This window comes from Euwallacea similis, chromosome 22, assembly GCF_039881205.1.
Source record: "Euwallacea similis isolate ESF13 chromosome 22, ESF131.1, whole genome shotgun sequence".
NCBI classification, from domain to species: domain Eukaryota; kingdom Metazoa; phylum Arthropoda; class Insecta; order Coleoptera; family Curculionidae; genus Euwallacea; species Euwallacea similis.
The window spans coordinates 1,905,179-1,923,306 of NC_089630.1; the positions used below are offsets into that span (position 1 = coordinate 1,905,179).

The following is an 18,128-nucleotide window of genomic DNA, read 5'->3' on the forward strand; positions in this document are numbered from 1 at the left end:
CTACTTATGGTCAATACTTTTCTGTATTGCTGACTATGACCGATCTACTTTTCAATCAAGTTAATCCTGCTTTCTGTCGTAAGTACCTACGCCAATTAAATTGTAGCTACATGTACAAATAGAATTACTTTCGTGTATGATTTTATAATTAAGTACCAGAAAGTTTTAAGGAAGTTCATTTTAAAAAAGATTTAAAGGTACGGATGGATTAATTACTTATAGTAACACACGAGTGAGGTATCTACAGTACTTCTAAATGTACGAGAACGTCTTCTTTATTCAGTGCTGTGATAAATGATTTTCAAATTTACTTGATGTTCCTTCTAGATGAAATTCATAGTTCGAAATCACTACCTCAACAATTATTGAGTTAAAATTCTTTATGTATTTGTGTACATACATAAAAAACTTAAAGTATTACAAAAAAAAATGAAACACTGTGAAAAGCACGTCTTTGATAAAAATACACAAAAAAGTTAGTGATCAATATTCACAAGTAGTCAAGGGAAATCGTTCTTTAAAATTGGAATATAGTGCAACTCTTTCTTTACATGAATATTAAACTTTATAGAGCATATTATATAGGGTGATAAATTTTACAAATAATTAAATATAATGTTTTTAGTTTCGAACTATTCCTCAGTTTGTAATTTAATGTAATTTAAAATTGATAAGAAAACTGTTGTGTAACGACAATAAGTAATTTAGAAAAAAATGTAAATATAAAGTAAATTATAATAAAACTATATTCATCACAGTGACCAAAATGACCCAAACAAATCGGTAACGTAATAACTTCAATATTGCTGCAGGATGCCTAGAAATATAATTCAATAAAATAAAGTTTGAACGTGGATAGAGAATTGTATATATGCAATAGAAGATGTATTACGCCTTTAAAATGGACTATATTTTCAGGCACCCTGAATACGTACTTCAGTTTCAATATTGGTTGGAATAGGAATTGTTGAGTCCTTATTGGAATTGATCTTCAAAATATTTTATTTGTAGGAATTGCGGATCATTTTGGAGACTATATATTATGACCGGTGTGTAATTATGGAAAAAATGCAAACATTTCATGTAGTTCTCTGCAGCTATATTATTATTTTGTACAATATAATGAAATTCGAATTTGTTACATGTTGCTAAGACACTTCTCTAATTGGCCACCCAGTATCATCGTCTTAAAAATATAATGTTTTATAGTGTAATAAGGATTAAACTAGATATAACTTGCTTAATGTTACCATGCCAGGGCAACTTGCAATACTGAATCAAAAGGTTTGGTCGAGGACGAATATGCATCTTGTCTTCATTATAATTAGTCTTTCCTGTTTTGATTGTTTTTGTAACATAATTACCCACATTTTAATGCCTCATTTATGTCATAGCTACGGTTTTCCTTCTGATATTTTACCAATCGGATTTTCTCCACATAAAACATACAATGTGTCCCAGAATAGAAGTAACAAGGGGACAAATGGACCAAAAATGTTTGAATTTTTTAATGACGTTTGGGAATTGAGTCCTACTTGTTGTAAAACAATGGTATACAAAAAATGAGTTGATTCCGTATTATACAGGATATTTTATAAACAAATTTGTTAAAATCATCACTAATAAAGTGTCTTTATTTTTCAAGTTACGAAAAAATACAACTAAAAAAAGTTGTTTAGAATGCAATCTTACATTTCTCCTGAAATTTAGTACGAAGATGATACTTTTATATTCCTACATAAAAGTATTTTTCGGAACAAAAATTAGTTTGAATCATACAACACCGCGTAAACATTACAAAAAAGAATAAATATCACATTTAACATATCGGATTTATAAAGAAGCTAATTAGCAATAAGTTTACCATTTTGTAATAATTATTTATTCGAAGGAATTCAGAAGGATAGAAAGATATGCGGATATGGGTGGTTGTTACATCGAATAAATAATTATTACAAAATGGTAAACCTGTTGCTAATTAATTTGTTCATAAATTTGATATTTACTATTTGCTATAATGTTTACCCGGAGTTGTATGATTCAAAGTAATTTTTTTTTCGGAAAACACTTTTATATTCCTGAAATTTGGTATGGAGATGTAAGTTTGCATTCTAAACAATTTTTTTTAGTCGAATTTTTTCGTATCTTGAAAAATAAAGACACTTTATTAGTGATGATTTTAACAAATTTATTTATAAAATATCCTGTATAATACGGAATCAACTAATTTTTTGCATACCATAGTTTTGCAACAAGCAGAAATCAACTGTCAAACGTCATTAAAAAATTTTTGATCCATTTGTTCTCTTGTTACATCTATTCTGGGACACACTGTACATATGAACAATTATAAAATTTCATACTTTATAATAAGTACCTACATGCTACTTCTAATTCGAGAATTTTAATATATCTATTAGTAATGAAAGTTTCCTAAAAATAAGATATATTAGTTTAATGATTAAAAAGCTAATCCCATTAAACGCTTTATTGCAATATAAGTCGTCTATAAGGCATTATTAACTAATGACTGCTTTTGTTGTTTCAAAAATGAAGTTTAAATTGTTGGTTGTGTTTTATTGCAAGTAGGTGAAGATAACTTTTTCGTTATACTTGTCAGCATATATATTTATTATAGCAACGTCTAAATCTCAATGTGCAATAAAACCAACTGTATTAAATTCTGTGCATCTTAATAAATAGGATATTTTGATATAACCCCTTGTTTTTTTTTTTGAATTACCATTCTTCAAATCTTTTTAACTGATTTGCAGTCATTTTGATAGTTTTGGTTGGTTCATCCAATATCTCAAATTAAAGATCCAAAGAATAAAATTGTTGACTAAGTTTTGCGGGAGTGTGCTCTTGCGCGTGGATGGTTATGCGTGAGATATTGTACAGGGGTGTCGTACAGAGTTGTGTTTGAATATGGAAGTGACGATGTTTAGTGAAAATATAGCAAAAAATATATAGGCTTGCTTAATAGGTGAAAATGCTGTGATTGGATAATTTGGCAATATTATTTATCCACGTTAGTAACAATTAATTATTAATTTACCCAATAATTTCATTCCAAATGTGGCCCAATAAAACCTCACCCTAAAATATTAAGCTACCTCTGCTAATTTGGATAATCCAAAAATCCGGTTATAAATAAACCGTCTAACTACCCCAGGCTAGTTCAGGTTGTGTGTTATACAGATATTTCCTATTTTTATAATTATTTCCTATTAAAAAAAAAATCGGTTTTAAAATAATAGTTGAATCAGAGAGCTTAAAAAAACATATTTAACATAACAAAATCAGTTTTACTTTGAGAGAATATCAAAAATTGAATACAATCGGTTGAATATATACCCATGAGGGCTTTCGGCTGGTACATAACGCATAATTTACTAATTTAGCAGATATGTACATAATACCAAATTCAGGAAGAAAACTCAGCGTTCACAGCTTCATGGCGGTGGCTACTGTAATAAACCAGTCAAAATGTGAGTTTTGTAATATATTTCACCGTTTTCACGATCCTGCCTACTTCTACTTAAAAAATCGCACATGAACTTAAAATACAAATCCAACGTTTTATTGCAGTATCGCTTTCCTACGAAAGCATAGCTTTAGAGGATACTGCGCACAAACGGAAAAAACATTTTATATATGCATTTTACACATTTTTAATTGTTATGACAAGAACTTCAATTTTTTAAAATTGTAATGTTATACTACATATTTAGCGTATAATACATGATTTTATACGTGTAATGTATAAAATAACTTTATACATAATAATTCATTCCTCCCTAGCACAACGAGAATGTAGTCTCTCAGTGCAGAAAACATGTATTGACGACATTGTATGCACTGGGGAAGAATTGATGTTAACGAAAGCACTCTGTTTTCCCATCCATGATTATAACCCTAACCTAAGAGAATGACGGTGTCAGTGATAGCAACTCTGTTTATAAATAACAAAATTGAATTTTGCTTGTTAAATATGAAATAGTGATTAATAAAATCACTTTTAGCTAAATGCACGATACAATTTTCCAAAAAATTAAGTCTGAAATGGAACGCTAAGAATATTAGCGATTATAATAAAAGTTATGAATGTCATAAGCCTTATAGGATATTCTTATTTATTAATTTTCGTCCATGGAAATCAAGGTGTATGTTATAAAGATGATAAATGCCAAAAAGCTACCACTATCTCCAATTTTCGGTAAGCCTATTAGTTAAGTCTTGTTAAACCTTCACAACTTTGTCTTTATTATATGAGCAAGAAATTATTTGAAGTGAATTATCTCTTTGTCTTTTGCCCTAAAATTTTATATTTGCACTCTTGTCATATTTTGTTTAAATGTGTTATTTGTTCATTTATAGTATGATACTTCCACATCTAATGTATTTTTATAGTGCATCATTTTAAATTATAACAAATAATTCCACCATCAGCAGGCATTAAATATATTCTTAGTTAAGTTAACTGCTAGTTAATAAATAAGAGACTTAAGGCCAAATTATCAATAGACTGGAAATTTAAATGGAATCATAAAGTTTCTGTTAAGTTAAAAAGAGTTTATCATTAGTAATTGCTTCATGTCTATGAGATTTATAGGGTTGTTTGTATAAGAAGATTGGTAAATACTGTTGTCATACCTTGGTAATTTTCACATTGTGGGACATACACAATCTATGTTTTAACTGTTAACTGACAACTGAAAACTTGTCTTAGCTGGTGATCCAATGTTCACTGATCTAACTGAACATATATAAACAATGAAAATGTTTCTCAATAATGACACACATTAAAGTGAAAGCAAAATTTGAAAGTATGTCCTGGAAAAACCAAATGACCTGCCAGTTCCATTCAACTATTCTTATTGTATTCCATTAAATTTACCAGGACATCAACAATTTAGCCATAACTACTAACTTCTTACTTCTCCTACTTTTATATTTAATATTTAAATCTTTATTGAGGTCTTCTTTTGCAGCTACCTCTTTTATGATGTTAATCCCTCAGAAGGTTTCAATCTTCGAAGAGATGTTTACATGAGGATGGCTGTATTAACAAATGAATTAAAACATTCCAAAGATCCACACTTGAATAATTTTGTATTAGTCCTGCCACCTTGGTCCCACCTTATACATTGGGGATACAGTGAAGAACCTGAATATGCATCTTGGTCAAGATTCTTTGATCTTAACAGTTTACAGAAATTTGCTCCTGTAATTGAATTACATGAGTATTTTAGTCGTAAGTGGGAATAATTTAAAATTCCATAATATACTCAAATTCAAGGTGCATGTAAATGTTCTTGTAGGATTGCACACAAACAAATACACAAGATGCATAATTGATACAGTTTATGTTTTGCAACATTTTGAGGAAATGTTTAAGTCTGGAAATTTTGAAGATAAATGGGAAATAGAAAAATGTCAAAAACTACCAAAATTGCGGTTCTTTTATTATACAAATATCACATCTTATAATGTTCAATGCTTGTCCTTCCATGGGCCTTCAACAAAGTTAATTGAGGTTTTTAAGCAAGACCAGGCCAGGTATATTTAAGCATTGCATTGTATGAAAATTAAGTTATTAGTACTAAATGCATATTATTTAATCCAGAAGCATAATGCTGGAACATGCAGAAATAGCCCTTCATAATTTCTATGGTAATGATATTTATTGGAGAGCCAGGAGGAGCATGAGATTCAACATGAAGTTAAGAGAAATTGCCAATGAGTTTAGAAGGACATATCTCAATTCAACAGATGAAAGTGATAATACATTTTTAGCTCCTGATTGGAGAGATGATAAGGTAAGTGTTATTTATTGTCTGATTTTATACAATGCGTGTCTAGGCTCCACACCCCTTCTAACTTCAAAATGAATTGAAATTTTGTAGTGTATGTATAGGGCTTAAAATACTACACTCATATCAAGTTGTAAGCTGTAGAATATGGCTGTATATAAGCCAAATAGATATTGAGCCTCATTTGGGATATTTTTTAATAGGGTGACAAGTTAGTTGGAAGTAGTCCTCAATAGTTTCGCATAGTTTCATGGTTCTGGCAATTACCCATTTTTTAAGTATGGATATTTTAAGTTGCTTAATAATACTGATTAAAAATTTTATTGTTGCATAAAAGGTGGATGCAAATACATTTTACCTGATGTGTTTATTCACACAGATTACGATTTTTTACGATAAAATGTTTCATCAATGGCGATGTCCAGCAGCAGAAGTAATAGTTGTGGAATTGTTTGATATTCAATCGAATAAAATATTTACGCACCGTAAGAAATAGTTTAAATTTGGAACGTTTAGCATTTATAGAGAAGTATGTAGTACAATGAATATAAAGTAAGTAATGAATTTACAAAATGAAAATTTACCAGCAAATCTGATTTACTGCTATTTCATTAATTGCAATTGACTGTAAATCGTTAGCGAATGAAATGAAGCAAAAAAAGGTTTAGCTTTGAAAGGTGAGTCAACAGGAATGGAATAAATAGATAAAAAAGCTTACCCGTCTTTGGAAAGGGTAACTGTAGAATCATTTTTTGCGAGTGCGAAAGTGTGCCTGCCATCTTAGGCACTGATAGATTTTTAGTAACACTTAATGTTTTTCCCGATATAGCGGGAAAAACTTATTAAATTTTATTTAAACTTTACCTGTAAACCGTAGAAATAACTTTGAATACAAAAGCTGTTTCACTTAACCTCTATTATCTTCTGACGCGGTAAAAAAAAATAAATGAGCATCGCAAACATTAAAGCATCGCAAAAACGCCGCCAATTCACCCTGTTTACCGCACATACATATCCCTATTTTTTTTTTAATGAAAATACTTCTCCAACTTTACGTGTTTTTTGTACACACATATGTGCAAAAGATAAACTGAAAAAATCAAAAATCCATTCCCCGGTGTGCACTAATGATTCTTTATGTGAAAAAAAAGAAACATTAAATCAAGTTTTAGGTACCTAAATAGTCAGTAAGTATACTAATTTCTAAGATAATTATATAATGGAAGTAAAACTAAATAATATTGTAAAAAAAAAGGTTTTTGTCTCCATGATCCTTCAGTAATGGGGACACCATTAGGAAATAAAAAAAAACACATACTTAAGCGAACATAAAACTTAAGTTTATATTTTAATTGAAACTATTCCATAACATCTAGGTGATACAACAGGGTCGAAAAATTGTACCAAATAAGATTCAGTATGCCCATTTTCATAAAGAAATAAAAGTCTATCTAATAGCACTACACTTTCAACAACAGGAGCCAACATAGCCCTTAATAAATAAAATAAATCCATTTCATCTTGCCTGTGCTCAAATTTGCTGTAAAGAGCACTAATATCTGTGTCTGATTGTTCTAATGGTAGATTTATCCTTCCAGCAGCCTTTCTTGCATAGTCTACGAAATTAGAACTTTCCTTTCTGAATCTACCCACTTGAGTCTTTTTAACATCACTGGGGGATTGCTGAATAAGGATTTCAAAGATAGCCCTATAAAATATAGTCTTGCTGGGTCGTTCCTTCAGGTGTAAAATTCTCTCTATTGATTGTGCTGCAATCATCCGAGCTCCTCTATTTAGTATAAATTTTTTTTCTCTTATTAAGTTGCTTAAAGGAAATCCTATTCTTTCTTTACCTAAATGTTCAGTTAGATGATTATAACAACAGCTTACATTACATATCATTTTTATATCATTATGTTTATTATAAATTTTCAGGCAGTTGGCAGCCAAATCTCCACAAGTATGTAATCCTACTAACCCAATCCTTTCCGAGCTTTCAAGAAATATATTTGACACAAGTTCTTTAAAATCAATAGTTTCATCCACATATTTTGTAATCTGTTTATATAAGTCAATGCTAGTTTTATGTGTGTGAACATTTGTCACCACTCCATTCCATACTTTCGATAGTTTATTTGCTCTGTTCACAGCTCCATTTGTGTTTGTTTCTGAGGCATCCACTCCCAGTACTGGAATTTTGTAATGCAAGGCCAACATTGAGCTTAAATAGCCTTTACCATCACCAATATCTATTATGTGAGTTGTATCAGCTATATCGTGTACAGCCGCAACTGCTCCACTTAATACCTCTACCTCATGTGACTTCTTGGGCTTCATGAATATATCAAGTTTGAAGTGAGATATTTGTTTGCAACCTAATTTCTCTAGTCTCGTCCTGAATTGATCAAAAGACATGCAAATTGAAGTGTTTTTGAGACACAATTGCATACTTTTTTGAATATATTGATGTAAATTGGGAAGGTGTTTGGTTTGTTGATCGTGTATTGCCTGGATGGCATTATGAAAACCACAGCTATTCACTTCTTCTTGTATATTTTCTGGAATGTGTTTTATGAATATGTCTTTGTGAAAATAATCAACCATATGAACATTTGCCAAAGCCAAATGTGATTCCAAATGCTGTATAGTTTTTTCAATTTGTTGTACAATTGCACATTTATTTATTTGCATTGTTAAAACTGAATTCCTTCCTTCTTGAAATCACTTTTAATTTTTAATTGAGCAGCAATTTTTTTATACAACACCCTTAATTTTTCAATTGCTTCAAATAAATCAGTCTCTTCTGAATTTGTATGAGGAAACTCGTCACAACCTTCTTTCAATGCATTTAAAGGCTTAAGAATTTTGCTGGGGATCCTCAAATTCTCTGCATTTTCAATGTAATATTGTGCCAGTGCTTCATAATACCCTAGTTCAGAGCCAAACTCTGCACCGCGGTGATAGCCTAAATGATATCCCTCAATGCTATCTTCTGAAGTGCCTATTTGGTAGCCGTGCTGGTAGGCGTCTTCTATAACTTTTTCTTCGCTAAACAAAATATCTTCAAAAACCTCATTTATGTCCACTTCTTTAACTTTGGCTGGAAAAAAAAGTTCCAATTTTATTGTTATTTTGGTGTTATTACACTCAACCTGATAAATTGTTTGGCATTATTTGTGTTTTCCTTGGTTCATCAATTTGCATTCTTTTTAATAACCGATTTTAATTATTTTGGCAAGTATTTTCTCTATTTCTAACCTCAATTTCTTACCTTATGGTCACTGTTGCCACCTCCACACTGCAAGGCCACATTTCAACTTCAAACTGACTTCAATATAGGAATTAAGGATGTGTTAGCATCGCCTTTGATACGAATGGGTTTATGATATGACTTGTAGATATTGTCAATAAATTATTGTATAATACAATAACTATAATGGTGATTTCGATAATGTTTTATTATGTATCTCTATATCATTTTCAATTGTTTTTATCATTATTAAAACTGATCGATTATGGGTTTCTTTACGTTCGCTCCTATACAAAAGATCAGATTAACTTTAATGTGTGTTAAAAGAAAACAAACATACATATAGCAATTTTGCCCCATTAAGGCCAACAAAGAAAAAGCATCGCATAAAAAAAGTAGTATTCTGATAGAATTTTAACGATAATTTTAACAGTATTTCTGCGCATAGGTTTAGAATTGAAGACACAATAATCACATTATAGTTTCCTTTTAGCCAAAGAGAAGTGCCAAAGGTGGCCCTTACTTAGCCGTCCACCTTCGACGACGCGATTTCTTAAGAAGCAGACCAGATCAAGTTCCTGATTTAGTTTCTGTTGCAGAACAAGTATCCACTAAATTAGAGGAACTTCAACTAAGCAAAGTATTTTTCGCTACAGATGCACCTGCCAAGGGTCAGTTAATTTTTATAATATATTATAGTACACATGTCCTAATACTTTAAATCATATAAAAGTAAAGTTTTAGATTGCCAAATTTCTCGTTAAGAATGTTGTGTAATAATTAGATGAGAAATAATGTTGACTATTTTGTATAACAAATTGCAAAATCTAAACCGAATTTAAATTATTACGAGATCACCTTTGATATTTTGTTCTTTTTTCAGAATTTGAGCAATTGCATGGGTTCCTTTCATCAAAATATGAGGTGTTTAAATACACCCCCACAAAAGACATTGAACGTAAATACTCAGCCGGTGGTGTCGCCATCATAGATCAGATACTATGTTCCTATGCAAGATATTTCGTCGGGACTAGCGACAGCACATTCTCGTATCGCATACGGGAAGAAAGGGAGATCATAGGATTTCCGACTAAAATGACCTTTAATGTGTTATGTAAGAACAAAGACAAGTGCGAAAAGCCTTCTGTGTGGAAAATTGTATTTTAGAAAATCAGGTATGTTATTTATTTAACGAAATTTTCAATTTTTTTATGTTTATTTACAATGAATGGCCAAAAATAAATCGAAATAAAAATATAATGCTTTCTAAAGCACAAGCTAGACGCAAGATTTATTACCAATATTCTATCCAGTTTTGAAAAAAATTTAATTAATTAGAATAATTTTCGTCATCCTGTGCAAAATATAGTACTGATTAAATTTATATTTCTACTGCTTTTGTAGAACTCTCAATGAATGTCAAAATTGTTCATTTCGTAATCAATATAATCTCTGATAATTAATTCGGGTCGGGATTTGGTTTATTGTTTATCATCGAGGGGCTACATTTACTTCATGTAGTTTTCAAATTAATCAAAAGTGTATATTTAAACCTAAATGGATATTGAACAATCAAAATTTGAAAAAAATTCTAGAAAACTGTTAGGGTTTGAGATCAAATTTAAAGAAATATGTGAAATTTTAGCCCTTTGTATATTATAAACTATTAACTTTCGTATATGACAAATTTAGCCAAATTGTAATATTTAGCACAAAGAAGTTATAAATTAAGCTTAACCCCCTAAGTGTGGGTGGAGACCACCCTACAGGAGCAAAAAAATTTAGCTTATAGAAGCAATCTTACATGTCTTTTTTACCTCTTGGTGTAGGAATCATCTGGATATTGAAACAGTGCAATACTGTTTATGACAAGATGTGTTGAAGTTAAATATCTTACAATGAGAAGCACTTAGTATACATTCATAAAATCTTTTCCAGTAGTCACTTTTTATACCTTATAATTCTTGTAGAATTTAAGTTAAGGTGACTCCAGATATATGTGCAAGTACGTGCGTCTCAGTTTCGAATTGATTTAACGTACTGTTCCACAAGAGCACGTTTCTATTCATAACCCTTCGTTTGACAGGGCAATTACTTAAATATCAAAGAAAACTACACATTATGTTATACTTATTTTTTACTGCAATAATCGAATTAAATTACAAAACACAGGTAAATATTTAAATGCTATAGAAATAAACGTAAGAAACTGTTAGGACAAATTACTAATGGAATGAAATTGGTATAAATTTGACAAAAACATAACCATTGCCTGCTTGCTTTAAAGAAATAAATACAATTACCAAGTTTACACTGCCAAAGACACACACAATTATTAAGAATTATCTTATTTGATTCAAATTATACCCAATATTTGATGCCACTTTATATGATGTAGCCCTATCTACATTTACTATAAGTCTAAAGTATCGAACCTGTAAAGGTTAAGTGTTTCTTTGCATAAGTTAGATCTCAATACCCTTATATTCTGAGACATCGTCCGATGTTTCCAAACGAAGTCGAATGTGTTCTAGAGTATTATTGAAGTGTTTTGTTATTTGCTCTGTTTCGTCTGAACTTTCTAGGTTCGGAAGTTCTTCCTTGATTTTTTTAATAACCTTAAATCGAATAGAAATACGTCAATCCAACTTAAAATAACGATAAGAAAATGTCTATCATATAAAGGTCATCATTATTCTAGCTCTATCCGTAACCAGCCAATTTAGGTGACTTTTCTCCACATTCCAGAAACATGTTATTATATCATATATCTGGCCCAATTATTAGAAAATACTAAATTACCTGGTTTAAAATGTCGATATTCACTTGTTCATTCCCTTTTTCTAAGAAGTAAACGTAATGATTAAGCAGCTCCACAAAGAGCTGAACTTGAACGCTTACATCCATACATTGCTTTGCTATCCGTAAGCCTTTCTTCAAGCATTCTACCACTCTGAAATGAAAAAGAACTGAAATCTAATGGGATATGTAAGAAAACAGGTCAAAATTAACTACTTATGCGTTAAGACATGTAGGTATTGAGGCAACAGAATAAGAACATGGGAAATACCAAATTTACATCTTAGTGTAGATACAATAATTGTGAGGAAACATCTGAAAATTTATTAATGTACCTTTTTCCATCACGCGTCTCCTCTCTATTGCTCGCTAAACTTTTACCACTCCAGAATAAATGACTACAGGTAGCCACCCCTCTGCATTGATCTGGTTTTTTTAAAAGTTTACTGGCGGCTGGAAACAAGTTAAAAATAAAGTTGAAACGATGTTAATACGTTTAAAATAGGATTTTTCCTGTAAAGTTCGAGGTGTGGCAACTGAATGCGCCGATCGACTTTAGAAAAACAAACTTATAATTTAGAAAAATCTGAACATTTGGTATTACACGAAAGTCGATGGAGGCACTATGACTAAAATATTTTCAACATGACCCATATTGTTATATTTTTAGACTTTCTTCAACGTTTTGGACAATCTTTCCAAATATATGTAAGTTTTTATACCTATCTATACAATATAATGACTGACAACTATTTTCATTGCCTTTCTTTCCTTAAGAAATAGTTACTGCAATCGGAAAATAACGTTAATGAGTGTTTGTTCTAGATAAAAAATATGTTTTATTAAAACACTCCTATTACCACATCAACTGTACTTACCCAAAGCACACTGAGTCCTTAAAGGATCAGAATTTTCCTCCGAGAAACAACTAATTTGTTCCAACGTACCTACAATTAGAGTAATAGCAGCGAGCTGCGCTTTCGAGTCAGATATTTCATCTTCATACAACGAAAAAGCTTGAGACATGAATTCGTAAGCCACAGTTTCATGATTATCAAAACCTGAAAGAAAAATTTGCATATTCACATTAGAATTGTTGAAAAAAATGTGGCAGTTTTAGTGGAAATGCATTTTTTTTCAACGTACTGTAAATTAAAGCAAAAAGTTTGGGTGACAGTTATAGATATGATTTATTGGAGAAAAATTGTAGATAATATAAATGAATGGGTTTTCTCGAAGTTCTTACTTAACTTACCAATTTGATCGATGGCTAGAGCACCCTGCAAGAACAACCTCAAAGGTAATTCAGCCAATTCAGCCTTCACCAAAGCTGTGATGGTTTGATGGCAAAATTGAAACAGTTTCGTGCACTTCTTTTCCCATTTTTCTTCTTTCAGAGCCTTGTATTTATAAGCCAGTTGGTAAGCTTGGAATATTAATGGAGGTAACGTATATTTAATTTTTAAAGCGCCACCGGTACCTAGAATCTAAAGCAAATAGAAAATTTTCTCTAATTTTCTTTTGATAAGAAAATGAGACTTAATACGTGATTAAATAAAATTATAAAAGTATTAATGCGAGTTTAAACTTAGAAACTTTCTTGTTACCTTACGAGCAGCAGACAAAATCAAATATTGTTCATCAGCAGCATCCGCCTTTAGTTGATGAATAAACCGGGCAAGTAAACATTGCTCCTCTGCCAATTCTTCTTCATCAATTTCCCCTAGAGGATGCTCCTTTTTCTCAGAAACTAGAGTGTTAAGCAGAGTCAAAGCTTGCTCCGTCTCATCGGGTGTGGGTATTATTGTTTCATTTTCGAGAGCGTTGTTGAGAATGTAAATGCTTAATGATTTCCGTCCGTTATAATCCAGATGCTGCATTAAACCTATATTAAGAGTTTGTTTCAGTTGGGATATATTATGAGTAGATTCTTCAATGCGTGGCAAAGCTTCAAACAACCTTTAATTCACTAGCGATTTTAAAAAATTTAATCCATTGACATAACTGACTTTATGTAATAAAGTTAATTACATTTTCCAAGATCAAACATAACAGAAATTTCTTTATTTCTTTACCATAATATATTAAAAACCAAATAAAATTTTGCATGAAACTTGTAACTTAAACCTTTTTATTTACTTTAAACACGCACTTTTTGCATAAATAACTATTGCCTTAAGAGATAGTCGTAGAGGTATCGAAAATTAATTTGCATTTTCAATATGATGCAAATTAATTTGCAATATTAAATTTATTTTTAATAATGAGTAGAACTTCAAAGCAACAAGTTAAACTTACCTGCATAATGCTTCAACTTTAACACCTCTAAAACATTGTTATATGAATCAATAGGAATTTTCAATAGTTTTTGTAGTTCTTTAGCCACAAAAGTATGATTCTCAAGATGTTCTAAACCAAGTCGTTGAAACATCTGAGAATGTAAAGACCGTGATAATAAATTAAACATTTTTGACCAGGGTAAAATCTAACGTTACCTCAACACTAGATAGCATTACTTTATCAATATAATCAATTCTATCTGGATAACATTTTAGAGCCAGATTGACGAGAGCCACCTGCAAAGCAACCATATCTTCTGAAGGCAAATATTGTCTATTACTTATTATTGAAGAAACCTGATCCGAAAACACTTCAAACAGCTGAACCTCTTTTAAAATACTAACACCTAAAAAAAAATTTTAGGAAATAATTACACGAATCAAGAATCTAGAAGACTAGATAAAAAAATTTAAAACTTTTATGGTTCTAATAAATGTTAAATGTTAGCATTTAGATCGCCACCCACATGAACAATAATTATATATACTAATACATATAATTGTCGCCATTTCTTATAATAATTTCCAAAGTATTTAAATATAAAATGACCTCACCCTCACTGTTCAAATTATCAGATCTTTGATTAAAAGTGGCGAGTCTCTCCATCAAGCTAATCACGATGTTTTTAACGTTGACGCCTTGTTCTAATTCGGCACACGACTTCAAAAATGGAGTAAGTGTTTGGATATGAAATTCATCCGGGAATACTTGAATAATGCATTCCATTAGATATTCTTGAGCGATCGCGTCTCGACAACTAACAACCTGAGATAAAAATTCAATTTCACCTGCTTTATACTTTTTATTAAAATTAGTTGATATTAAATGCCATATCAGATATATAACTTTTATATTATCAGCTTACCTGCTCCAAAATTCCAGGCAAAACAAGCTTCTGATACTTTTCTAAAGTAACCGTTTCCAACTGGCTTAAACGCACTAAATTGGTGCCAACCAAAATTCTCAATTCCTCTCTTTCCCTTTCTCTATGCTGTCGTTCTCTAGAATGGCCTTGATGTTGCATTCTTACCTAATACAGAAATATATTAATAGCTCAATAGGGGACAATGATAAAACCATTTACCCATAGTTTATTCATTTCTGCAAAATTCATTAACACAAAATCAATGGAGTCCTTAACAGTGCCTTCGGGAGCGTCCCCTTCAGTGTCGGGAGCATCAGGCAACACATTCCTGGTGCATTGTAAAAGATAGTTTCTTAGAAAAAGACCTCTTAATGGATGCTGCACACCTAGCAAACAAACATACATATATATCATATTGTAAGTTTATGTACCAATATGTAACAAAAATTATCAATAATCTTTGGAACAATAGCCTGAATGACAAATTAACCTGAAGCGAAGTAACAAATTGAAAGTAGCTTTTTTTTAATTTGTGATTGTAAATAACAGATACCTAATATTTTAATATGATACATTGTATAAGAAATATAAAAATATTTTAATAAAAATCCCTTAGTATTTAAAAACTTAATAAGAAGTGTGGTATTTAAAGTACAGATATTATTTTTTTTAATAATTTCTCAAAAATACTTACCTCTACACATTTCCACTAAATCTTTAAGTAAATCTCTCCTTAATGTTGTATTAGTTTTAATATAAACAAGTCCAACAGTGATTAACAGATACAGCCTTGGTACAATATTTCCAGCATATTGAACAAGTTCATATAAATCTGGCACTTTCCTGCCTTTCTGAAATTCATCCACGAGATACAATTCAAGGTGCCTTAGTTCATCAGTAATTGCCATGTCTAAAAAACAGATGTAGAAATGACAACAATCAAACACCAATAGTAGTAAGAAAGGTGTTTCCCAAATAAGTATAAGATTAGAAATATAAAAACCCTTTCAATAATTATCAGTATTAAGTAAAATCAGGCTATCTTTTTTCTCAATGTAATAGATTAATATTCAAAATTCCTGGTTAAGAATACTCTGAAATAAATTTTGTTTACTGCATGCACTTCTTAGTTAAATTTGATCTTCAAGTTGACTTGTATATATATGTATGTAATGTAAATAATGAATTAAGACAAGCAAGTTCTGTTTACAAATCTTTCTAGACGTCTTCCATTTTCCTTGATCAAAAATATTTTGATACATCTGTCAGTGTGTACCCATGTGCCCAATATATCTATGTTATGCAGTATTTGATACTTATTTAAATGAAAATTGTATGGGAAATCAAGTCCAATTGATCCAAAAGCTATCAACATTGTCTGAGAATGACTGTAAGCTGACCCATCTGACTTGACCTCATACATTTTAAGTACAATTTAAAAGCATATTGAAACAAAATGCCTGTATTTTTTTAGTTTAGTTTTGTTCTGCCCTCTTAGTTATTGTAATGTTGATTTTGACTAAATAAATAATAAAGAATTAGTAAGCAGTTGTATATATAATACATTAAATACTTAATAAGATTGGCAATAAAAGTAACACTTTCAAGATAAGCTACTGATTGTTTACTCTGCTGTGGATGTAAGTATGAGGACTTACATACACCAAGTTGCATATTAGATCCTTTTTAAAATGGACATGAAAACCACTTACAAAAATTCTGAGGAAAATTTCTAATTGACCCAGGGACATTACATAGTTCTCAACTTAGTTTCAAATTTAAATGAGTTACTACAAGGCCAATTATCAGTACACCTTATTACTAAGAAATAATAGCTGTTCTTATGACTCAAATAACTACACTGAAACGTGATTTTCCATGTGTGTGTAAGTGAATATTAAAAAAAATATATTGATGTCTCAGGAGATGTCTGAACATTGTATCTGAAAATAAACTTAATTGGTTTTATTGAGGGTAAAATGAAAGCCCTCAAACAAGTTACAAATATAAATACTACTTTGCAAATCATAATATTGTTGTGGAGATTGACTTACATAACTTAAAATATAAGAACCGAATAAATGTTACTTACAAAGTTCATAATAACTCTTTGGAGAGAGTAGAGAAGTTCGAAGTTCTGCAAGCATTGCACTGGCATTTTTTAGGGCATCCATTAACTTGTTTTTATCTAAAGCTCGCTTCATGTGGAAAGCTTGAGCCTTTACCACACCTAAGGCATCATGTAGATATTTTTCCTGCTCTTCAACTGGCGATATTTGAGGCGGAGTTGAAGGCTAAAATAAAAAAACCGATTACATTAACATTTCAAAAAGGAAAATCTAATTCAAAACGATGAGGAAACAGCTTGCTGCAAGACGAAAAGAATTACCAAAAAATTACTGAAAAAAGAAGCAAATTCTTCTTTCCAAAAGTCAGGAATTGTTGGAGAACCCATAGCATTACAAAACACACGCAGTAGAAACTAGATTTCCCTTACCATTTTAGTTTAAATTTCCTTTTTCTACGTAAATAAATTTACTGCATAAAATTTATGAAAAAATAAACATTGTCCGGTGTCTTGTCACTGTCAATCAATACATATTTTGATGAGTAGTACACGTACATCGGTCTATTTCGCTCTATCTGTCCAAAAAGATGAGAAAAAAGAAGACAAAAGTACATTTCAAGGTCTACACCATTGACCACAAAGAAATTATTTCCAGCGTAGATTGGAAATGTTAAACGATTACATTCACAAATTGATATTCTTATATGTCATGTAGATTATCACTTATGGGAAAAACCTAATTAAAACTCATAAACATGTAAGGTTTGCATATTATTACTGTAATGTGTATATTAATTTGTTCAATAAGCAAGACAGAAATTTTGTCGATGACCAAGATACCTACAAATTATTTTAAACAAAACAATTTCTAATATAAATATCAGCCCTTGTAAGTTATGTCTAACATGAATTGATGTTCTCACCAAAATTTTTTTCAACTTAAGAGTACTTGTTTCCTCACGCCAGTTTGTTACAAATAAATGGTGCCTT

The 18,128-nt window shown here is 30.7% G+C and overlaps 4 protein-coding genes across 5 annotated transcripts; 1 reads left to right on the forward strand and 3 right to left on the reverse strand.

The window, feature by feature from the left end:
• Window positions 1-4,003: 4,003 nt before the first annotated feature.
• On the forward strand, window positions 4,004-10,324 carry O-fut2 (O-fucosyltransferase 2). Its single transcript, XM_066401074.1, has 6 exons — window positions 4,004-4,219; window positions 4,995-5,257; window positions 5,325-5,562; window positions 5,630-5,822; window positions 9,560-9,737; window positions 9,950-10,324. Exons 1-6 carry the CDS (start codon window positions 4,104-4,106, stop codon window positions 10,231-10,233), a joined length of 1,272 nt encoding a protein of 423 aa, XP_066257171.1. The 5' UTR covers window positions 4,004-4,103; the 3' UTR covers window positions 10,234-10,324.
• On the reverse strand, window positions 7,151-8,646 carry LOC136416077 (probable methyltransferase-like protein 25). The gene has a single exon (XM_066401073.1). It carries the CDS (start codon window positions 8,505-8,507, stop codon window positions 7,158-7,160), a length of 1,350 nt encoding a protein of 449 aa, XP_066257170.1. The 5' UTR covers window positions 8,508-8,646; the 3' UTR covers window positions 7,151-7,157.
• On the reverse strand, window positions 8,510-9,096 carry LOC136416079 (protein LTO1 homolog). Its single transcript, XM_066401075.1, has 2 exons — window positions 8,969-9,096; window positions 8,510-8,916 (listed from the first exon to the last, which is right to left on the reverse strand). The coding sequence occupies exons 1-2, from the start codon at window positions 9,018-9,020 to the stop codon at window positions 8,510-8,512; spliced, it is 459 nt and encodes a 152-aa protein (XP_066257172.1). The 5' UTR covers window positions 9,021-9,096.
• A 783-nt stretch (window positions 10,325-11,107) lies between the features above and the next one.
• Vps35 (Vacuolar protein sorting 35) lies at window positions 11,108-17,718 on the reverse strand. Of its 2 annotated transcripts, none has more exons than XM_066401078.1 (14): window positions 17,460-17,586; window positions 17,163-17,364; window positions 15,765-15,980; window positions 15,290-15,456; window positions 15,071-15,235; window positions 14,760-14,970; window positions 14,361-14,551; window positions 14,164-14,296; window positions 13,473-13,750; window positions 13,121-13,352; window positions 12,744-12,926; window positions 12,201-12,318; window positions 11,869-12,019; window positions 11,108-11,684 (listed from the first exon to the last, which is right to left on the reverse strand). In XM_066401078.1, the coding sequence occupies exons 1-14, from the start codon at window positions 17,523-17,525 to the stop codon at window positions 11,532-11,534; spliced, it is 2,466 nt and encodes an 821-aa protein (XP_066257175.1). In that variant the 5' UTR covers window positions 17,526-17,586; the 3' UTR covers window positions 11,108-11,531. The 2 variants fall into 2 exon arrangements, with proteins under 2 accessions (XP_066257175.1, XP_066257176.1); XM_066401079.1 differs by having other exon boundaries at window positions 11,116-11,684; window positions 17,568-17,718.
• Between the last annotated feature and the right edge of the window lie 410 nt (window positions 17,719-18,128).